The sequence below is a fragment of the Porites lutea genome, chromosome 7 (assembly GCF_958299795.1).
Source record: "Porites lutea chromosome 7, jaPorLute2.1, whole genome shotgun sequence".
In the NCBI taxonomy this organism is placed as follows: domain Eukaryota; kingdom Metazoa; phylum Cnidaria; class Anthozoa; order Scleractinia; family Poritidae; genus Porites; species Porites lutea.
Genome location: NC_133207.1, coordinates 14,702,178 through 14,711,821, shown reverse-complemented (window position 1 = coordinate 14,711,821; position 9,644 = coordinate 14,702,178). Strand labels below are relative to the sequence as shown.

The window sequence follows — 9,644 nt, the reverse complement described above, 5'->3', positions numbered from 1 at the left end:
ATTACCAGTCGCTCAACTTAGTCAAGAACGGCGTATTTCAGGGCTTGAGTGAGACATAAAAAGGGATCAAAAGTTGACTTGTCGCCTGAGTTGCAGACAGCAAATACTGTGGACTGAGGTTTGTAACTCCCTTAACTTATAGTTCCTTTCTGTTAATTAACTCGAATAACCAGTCTGTCGTCATAAATCTAACTGTGATGTAGTTACCTAGAACTGTCCCAAAACAGCTGTTAGCTCAATGTTTCACTTTCCAAATCTACGCGTCTCTATCAGTCATAGTTAAATCACAGGAATCTAATACATGGCTCCGAAATGTCTGCTCCCGACAGTTTTTTTCGGGTCTTTTAGTTCTATAGGCTTAAGGGTAATACACAGAGTGCAAAAAGATGCAGTTTATGATACTGACTACAACGGTATTAACCATATCGAGCCTCGTTATATTGGTATTTCTTAGATTGACAAGTTTACTTACTCTCGCTATCACTGTTTATATTCTTTACAAAGAAAGTATATTTTTTGTTGTATCCTTGACAATATGCACCTCGTAAACGATTAAAGTTAACACCGACCTTAGAAAATGTGCCATAAAGTGGTGTATTTCTGCATGTGTTTGTTACTGTCCCGTTTTTACCACCTAGATTCGTTAAAATACTTATGAACCTCGACCAGAATTTGAGAAAACGAAGGGGAAGAAAACAAAGCGCGTATTCTTTATTGCGAATCAAATATCTTTGATATATTACCTTTTTTATCTTGAGTCGTTGAAGCGGAAAATGGATTTTCTCTTCAAAAAAGAACAACTAAAACAAAACGAACTGAAATTAAAACTCTTCATTTCAGTGAGCCAGACTCTTTAGTGTTGTTCTTAACAACCGAGGAATGAATAACAAATTTCTTCCCAAGGGTTCTCTCCAAATCCCGAAAGAGGTAAATCGTTAATGTTGGAACAGACAGGGCAACCAACCATGAAAACAGCAAAAAAGGCAAAAAAACTGAGAATACTTTGCAAGTGTGGAGATTGTATATTTTTTGGTGAAAAGATTTATTCTCTGTTTGAGATTAAAAGTGTACCAGTTCATTGCGATGTTCGACCTCAGACTAGCGTCGATACAGGTATCGATTTCCAGTGACAAGTGCCTCTGGAGTCTATTAGCTTTATTCTTTAACCGTGATCTGTCGTCACGTGACCATTCTATTACGCAATGTTGCTTGAGATTCGACTCTCTGAACAAAGTCTGCTCACACACTGTCCATCTCGAGAGGAAACGATTGAACAGCGACCTTCATATTTAACTTACGATTACGAAATGGAGTTACTTTACGAATATGATTTGGAATTTTGCGCTCGGATTATACATCCCCCGAAGCAAACTACAACTTAACTCTGTTACTGACTACTACAAAAATTACGTTAGGGATAATCTTGGTAGATAAGTAATTATATGAGGCACACGAATTTGGTTTAAAAACTAGCACTCGTACACAATCCTTCAAGTTTTAAAGCTATCTTGAGGGCTGCTGTTGCGACAGCGGATACGCTTTGTGTTATGTACAACCTTGCAATTCTGTTGGTGAAAATGAATATACGATACCGTAAACCGTCTTTCAAACCCCCGGGGGGACTTATTTAGGTTTCAGGTCCATTTGAGGGGGGAAGGGGTAGGGGGGGGGGAGGCTCAATAGAGACAGGGGGCTTAACTAATTCAGAAAAGAAGATGGTGTCAGTTCTCCATAAAGACCTAGAATAAAAAGTAGAAAAGCTTAATTACAAGGAGGTTGGATGTCATGCAGCCGAGGATCAGAGTCAAATCCGAACTTCCAGTTGGTAAACAAAACATCCCGGAACAGTAGAATAATCAGGGGGGAGGGGGAGGAGGAGGGGGGCTTAATAGAGGATTTACGGTAATTAATACTAAAAAGACAAATAATAAAAAGGAGGGATTACTGTCAAGTTGAAAACAAAAGGTAAATGCGACAAACACTCTACGCGACAGGTGATATGCCTTAACTAAAAATCATTTCCCCTTGTCATTGCTAGACAAGTATTTCCGTTATACCGGCCCGCATATGTCATCACCAAAAGCCGAGATAATCAGAGGAATAACTCGTCTTAATTGCATGTTTTAGTTAGTAAACATGGGATGCGGGAACAGTAAATCAACAAGAGTGGAAAGCGCGCCTTTTCCAGTTATTAAACAAACAAAGCCGGTAGCAGCTGAGCAAGAAAAGGAAGGAAAGATTAGTGAGCAGCCAGAATCAGGCACAGAGTCATCTGGTAAAAACAAGCAGACTACAGACAGCAAACTAGAAAAACGTGGACCTCTTACTCCTAAACAGATTTTAATCGTGCAAAACACATGGGGAATAGTAAAGGGATCTTTGGATTTACAACAAATAGGCATCGAGTTCTACGTCAGGTATTTCCATACTAAAATCTGTTATTCTGAAAGTGTAAAGTTATTAATTTTTCTAAATAAGGAATGGAATAGGTTTTACTGGGATCAATGTCAATGCTCTCCTTAGGGAAGCTGATAGGGATTTCTTGATCTCACAGAGACTAGCTGTCAAAAACAAGTATTTTTTCTCGGACTAGCGCTCTTCATGACAACACCTCTGCCTTCGCTTGTTTCAGGTCAGGGCAGGTAAAAGTGACTCAGGTTTGACAAAAACAAAATTGATCTTATAAACAAAAGGAAGAAAAGTGAATGAAAGATTCTGTCTAGCGGAGTAATATGCAGTTTTCTAAACCATAACCCATTTTCACAAACTATGCCATTCTGCACTGACGTTGAATCTAATTGATCTGTATCGAAAATGAAGAGTTAACACGAAAAACACATACAAACTGTTTTTGTAATTAGAAGAATCAACGATGCCAAATTCTAGCATTTATTCTCCTGGGGTACGTGTTTCACATATTTCGTACAAATTCATACACAGAGGCGGAGTTAAGGTCAAAAAAGTCAGTAGGTCTGAAACAGAATACCTATAAACTGGTCTTTGCCGTCAAGTTCCCCTCCGTTACCGCTCTGTCATCCACCACAACAGTTCTTTCAGGGTTAAGATTATAGATTCTGGAAAGGTTATTTAACAATTATTCTTCGAGCCCGAATTGGGCTATTGACTTAGAGGCCATGAGGGCGAGAGGAATAATTGTTTTAGTAAAATCCGACTAGTTGGTCAAAAATATCGAGACGAGACAGTTTTAGTTAGTTAAAGCCCGACTTTAATCCTTTTTGCCGCCAAAAAGCCGGCGCTTTTCGCTACTAGTGGGCTATAACATATAGCCTGGTAGTAGCTCAACCAATCAGAACACAGCATTGATAATAGACCACCAGCTGGATTTTACTGATGAAGAATATACTTTTACCCTCTAAATATTCGTCAGTATGGAAAGTGCTCAAACAAACACTACTCATGTTGGTCTTCGCCCAGGTTATTCACCGATTCGCCAGAGCTACTGCAGCTGTTTTCATTTAGAGACATCGAATTATCTGAAGACGTCTTAAGAAGCGATGCGCGCTTCAAGAAGCAATCACTGGTAACTATGCAACATGTTGATTTGGCCGTGACCTCACTCAACGATCTGGGCTCGGTCGTTCCTGCTCTTAAGGATCTGGGAGCGAGGCATAGCATGTACAAAGTTGAAGAACACCACTACGGGGTATGATTGATTTGAATTTGATTATAAGTTCAGTAAAAGTTTTGACCCGGCCTCTTTAGCATTTCGCCCGGGGGTTCTTCCTTGTGCCTCCCCGAAGGGTAGGGTTTTGCGCCGTTTTGGCGTGACAACGGGTATAGACTTTGCCCAATTTGGCATGGAATTGAGGCAACTACGGGACTGTATGAAGGTATTAACGTTTCTATTCCAAACGAATAAGAAGGAAAGACAAATATGCGAATTCGTAATGGATTTTAAGAAATCCTTTTTTTGCTGTTCTAATCTAAGTAATCATGACATAATTTCTTTGCAGCCAGGTCTATAAACGGGGGTGAAAAGTGACATTGTTTGGTCTGAAATAGGGTCAGGAATTGGAGAGCCAGGCGGCACACCCCCAACGAGAATTCCAGGGAATACTCCCCCAGGAATTTCGCCTCTAGTTCCTCCTCTCAAGACTGACAACACTAGTAGAATAAAGCTCAGAAAATTTCATACAAACAGCAATTGTCCAAAAACCCTATTGTATGGACCTGTCATAAGACACAGAAGTGCGATATTTCGACTTGCAACAGGAGCCATAACCCGAAGCGAGCAACTCCCATACTAGGCCTTTGTCATGGTGTTTTTATGGACCAGTTTATTTTTAGACATTTTTTAGGGCATTATAAGATATCAAAAAGGAAAACTTAAGGTTTTTAAAAGGCAAAAATTATCATTTTTAGGTTTGTAGGTTTTGCTGACTGGTTTGTGGAATTTAAAAGATATTCAAATTCGCGCCAAAACCGTTCTAAAAATAAACATGGAAGTTGCTAGCTCCGGGTTATGGGCTCCTTCTTGCAAATACTACTTTTCATCAGGCCCAGACAGCAGAGATACGCCACTAGAAATTACTACCCCATAAGTTACGGCTCCAAATAATACAGAGGGCTCAATCTTTGGTGTCAGTAAAAAAAATCCTCTGTTGGGGCCTTAATTTTTTTGTTTTATTATGTTTCTTTGTTGTTGTTGTTGTTGTTTTCATCTAACTAAAACATTAACATTTATTGAAACAAAAGACGAATTGACCCAGGCCCCAAGTATACGTTTCTGGTATTCCTTCAGTTTCGAAATGTTTTTCGGTAGCCTATTTACCTCTACCACCAGTTCCGCAATAAACCAACCACAGTTCATGGAAAGTGTTAGCCGAAGGTCTTACTTGCATTATTGTATTCTTTATGCTTTTTTTCCAGCCGGTAGGAGCTGCCTTACTGAGCACGCTCGAAAAAGGCCTGGGAGAGAACTTCACATCGGAAGCGAGAGAGGCCTGGACTACAGTGTATGGAGTGGTTGCAGACACAATGAAAGAAGGAGCAAAAGAAATCCAAAATGTTTAAAGAATTTATGGATTTCAACGAGAGCCTTACAATGGACTCTTTGTTATATACTTGAAGTATTTTACGAAAGTTCAAGCATAATAGCCCATTTGTATGATGACGTCACACGAGCTGTGCATCATGGTTGTTGTATTGCCAAAATTTCAAACCGAGGGGGACTGAGCATGAGCCATTTGTTATAGCATTATCGACATTAGACCCATTTAGTACAAAAGAGCGCATCAAGCTTTACAAAATCCTCAAGTATGGTGTTAAGTGTGCCAATATACAATCAGGCCAATAAGATACAGCAATTTAAAAACTCAAAAAAAATTAAAAAAAATAAGTACGGAATCGAGATTCTCTATATTTCGTAATAAAATTTGGAGTTTAGATGGTTTCGTTCAATAACGGCCCAATTGCACCGGACTTGAGGATTTTGTAGAACTTGGTGCGCTCTTTCGTACTATATGGGTCTTGTCAATAATCTTATAATAAATGGAATCTCGCTCAGTGCCCGTTTAAAATTAGGCAGTGGACGTGAGAAGGTTTAGATGTTAATAATTTAATGATTATCTCAAACCCAGGCTGCATACAAGGATGGGCGTTTTTCAGTAGATAGTGTTCCGGCTCACAAAATCACAACAGCTTATGTGCGATTAGCTAATTACATTTCGGAGCAAATCTATGAGGCGGACACCAAAAGCTGGAGAAAGTATGTGACAAGTCGTGACTGGTTCTGATTGACTAAGAAGCTGGCTCGAATAAGCCAATCAGAATCCCTTGAAATGCGAAACAACTATTTCCAACCGACAACTAACCGGCTCTGTTTGTTGATGATTCTATACAGTAAAACCCCGCGACTAAGTACTGGTTTTTAGGAACCTGTTAGGATAAAATTTGCCAGTTAGGCCCCCTCTATACAAGAACCGGTTAAGCCTAAGATTTGACACGGGTTCTTATTTTCTAAAATCTAAAAACAATTCTGTACAATTAGGCAAATAGGATAAGTCAATATTCATAATCCTCTTTGGAGACAAACGTGCTTTATCACTCTAACTTCAATGTAGTGGTATGCAGATTTTCTATAGGGAATAACCTGAATACCACTAAATGCTCTTAGCAGCAATGAGTTTTTTCTTCGGAAAATAAGAACATATTTAGCAACCTAAATAGCCTAAATTTGTTCTAATTACCATTTATGCAAGAACCTGTTTAGGCTAACTTGGGGAAATGTTACTGTACACCTCATTAAATGAAAGAGAAAAACGGTGAGAGAGAAAAGGTGTATTTGAAATGTCGCAAGGGAATCCAAAACCAACTAGACAAGGAGCAATGGATCTTTGCGGAGGTTGCAGATGACTATCTTAATCAGTTGATTGCTTTTAAGTACGCAGGTATCCAATGCGTTCGCGATTGAACGCCCTTAACCAGTGAGCAGCATTGGCTCTGCTGGCATCATCTAAACTATCATGAACTCTTTAATTTATACAATAGAGAGGAGAAGTGTGACGTCATGTTACTATGGTAGCAAAACTTTCTGGATCTCAACAATAGAGAGGTTTTGCAACAGCAAAAAATCAATAGGTTTAGATTGGCAAAAGAACAACTTTGCACATGCATCACCCTTTTTTTACGTTTCTTAGCCGTTGTTGAGCGACTGCGACATGAAACCTCCTAATTTCACTCTTCCGCTTTATCGAGTAGGTGAGCACAGCACAAAATTTTTTTTTTCTTTTTCTGAACTTAGATACGGTCCTTTCGGATTCAACCCAGAAAATTTCGCCAACATTTGACAAATTAAATGAACTTAAATGAGATCGATGAAGTTTGAAACAGTGCGAATCCACTTTTTAACTGACGTTTTGATTTGTTGTCATCCAGAAAAATTGCTTCTACGGTAACGTGACGTAACGGCTTCTCTACCTTATTCATGATACCCATAATCGTTGCAGGCGCTTGCGATAATTATTTTCAGACAGTGTATAATGGTTAAATAGTAAGTCAACATCATCGAGTTTATAAGAATAAAACCTTTGTTTAGACCCTAAACAGGAGCCGATTCAAATGATCGTACCCGCGAGCCTCCCTGGAAGAGAAAAGGCGTGCAGGAAACGAGACAAGAAAAGGGCTCTTAATAAACGATGTCGCAACAAATTATGGTATCTAGAGGTTCCTTCTACACAGGCGTTTTTTTGGTGCACATTTAGGCACCATAAGCCCGTGAGAAAACAGCTACCAACGATTTTCCTGCGAAATAACATGTGAGGAACGAGCTCAGAAATTCCATACTGATGACGTATCACTACCCAGATTTGGGTAGTGTTTCTGATTGGCTGAAAATTTGCTTCAACCAATGAGAAGCACTTTCCAGATCTGGGAAGTGCCTACGATATCAGTATGGAATTTCTGAGCTCGTTTGTCAGACGTCATTTCGTAGGGAAGCCAGTGGTGGCGTCGCGAAATGTCAACTGTTCAGTCTCAGGCAAAGGCGAGATTAGCTGTCGCCATATACTTTGAAATCGCCGTTTTCAGACAGATGGAAATCAGGCCTTCGTTTTAGCAACAGACGGAACGTCTGTTGACTACGGCGCGCTAATCAAACAACTGGCTTGACCAATGGCAGAGCGACAAATTGGGTACCGGAAGTCGCGTTTAGTCCTTTCCGTCGTCAACAGACGTTCCCGTTCTGTTGCTAAATCAGCTGACATTTAAGCGCGCAAAGCGGGTTTTCTTCTGGCGGTGATCTTCGATTGTTTGGAAAGGGTGGGGGAGACAACTCCTTAGGTAGCTTTAAAGGAACGCTGAAAACCTTCCTTTTCAAAAAAGGCATCTTGTTGCGACATAAATTTAGACATTTTTTAACATAGACCCCTTTACGGTTGTGAGGGCATGCTGGGTAATCAGGACAAGATGGTGGGGAATTCAAAAGTTTGTATGGAAATTCAAAGTCAACTAATTCTTCCTAATTGAATATATTCGTCACTTTCTCTTTGCAGACTTAAACTAATGAAATTAAAGAAACTATACACTAAATGTGGAGTGCACAGCAGTCCTTTGTCGCTTTTTAGAAAATCTGACGTCTTCCATACATTTTCTGAAATTTTTGTGCTGTCGGATTACAGAAGTTGAACGGAAGGACTCAGGTTTCCTAAAAAGCAACAAAGGACTGCTATGCACCCATGATTTAGTGTGTAGTTTCTTTAAGCTCATTAGTTACATTTTTCAAAGGGAAAGTGACATACAGTGCATATTTTCAATTAGCAAGAATTAAATGACTTTGTATTCCCCTACAAACTTTTGATTATTCCACCATCTTTAGCATCTTGTCCTGATTACCCAGCATGCCGTCACAATCGTAAAGCCGGTATATTGGAAATTAACTTTTGAGTTTAGAATAGATTAGTTTTTTAGGTTTTATTCAATTATGTTATATTTCAACTTTTATAGTGATTTTTAGGACTTAAAAAATATTTCATATTTGATTGTATTTATTTTCAAAGTTTATTCTTTTAAAGTGACATTGATGTGAAGCGCTTGCGGAGTTTTTAGGAATAAGCCCAATATAACTGTATTACTATTATTATTATTATCATCATTACAACGGAGTTACAACTGCACGACAGACACAGCAAAGTTGCATTGTTTATTGTTATTACTAAATAAGTCTATACCAGCTACATTGACTACAGTATTACCACGCCTTAATCCTTATTATTGGGTTGCTACCGCAATAAGCACACGCATGTGATGGGATGTTGGAAAAACTCTCGAAAAGCATGGGAGGGATTTACGAACATGAGATTTGAAAGCTTTGAGCGTTTTCCCAACATCCCAGTCAGGGGGATTATTGCACCAGTAATAAAAAAAAGCCATTAAAAGGTTTGGTCTACTAAATATAACTATATAACTATCTGGCTTGCCTGCGTGCAGACGTCTCCTATTTCCTTTATTGCACGCGGAAAAGGTCCCTTTTCCGCGTGCAACAAAGGAAATAGGAGACGTCTGCACGCAGGCAACTATCTGGCTAATAAAACATATAAATAATAAATAGGTGTCATAGGATTGTACTTATGTAATAAAAAATGAGTTTTTCGTTAAAAAAATTGCTTGTATCTCAGTTATTTTATCTGACAAAATCAAACACAGTTTAACCAGTGAAAATTAGGAGAGTGAAGTTACGAGATCTAAAAACATGAAATATTAGGGGCGGATCCAGGATTTTTTTTAGGAGGGGGTGCACTCGTCTCTTGCTCTACTTCAACACCAATAAACCACATAGTTTTTTTTTGCAGAATACCGGTTATATTAGAAAACCGCAGGTCACCTCGGAGGGGGGGGGGGGGGGGAGAGTGCGCACCCCTTGCACCCTTCCCCTAGATCCGCCCCTGAATATTAACATTCACCTAAAAAGAACTATTAAGTTCAAATTACACAACGAATACAACAAACGAACTTTGTTCAGTATACTGTATTCGTGTTTTAAAATGGCCATTGACAATAAAATAGCCAATCTGATTCGTTAAGCCAGCTGCCGGTTCGTAATCGAAAGGACATCATTACTGACTCCAATAATAATCACGACCCACAAAATATTTATAGAAAAGTTATATCTAAACACTAGTGAATGA

At 39.1% G+C, this 9,644-nt stretch overlaps 1 protein-coding gene across 1 annotated transcript; it reads left to right on the top strand.

Annotated features, from left to right (window-relative positions):
* Position 1: 1 nt before the first annotated feature.
* On the top strand, positions 2-5,208 carry LOC140944193 (neuroglobin-like). Its single transcript, XM_073393324.1, has 4 exons — positions 2-118; positions 2,128-2,417; positions 3,436-3,664; positions 4,891-5,208. Exons 2-4 carry the CDS (start codon positions 2,137-2,139, stop codon positions 5,032-5,034), a joined length of 654 nt encoding a protein of 217 aa, XP_073249425.1. The 5' UTR covers positions 2-118; positions 2,128-2,136; the 3' UTR covers positions 5,035-5,208.
* The last annotated feature ends 4,436 nt before the right edge of the window (positions 5,209-9,644 follow it).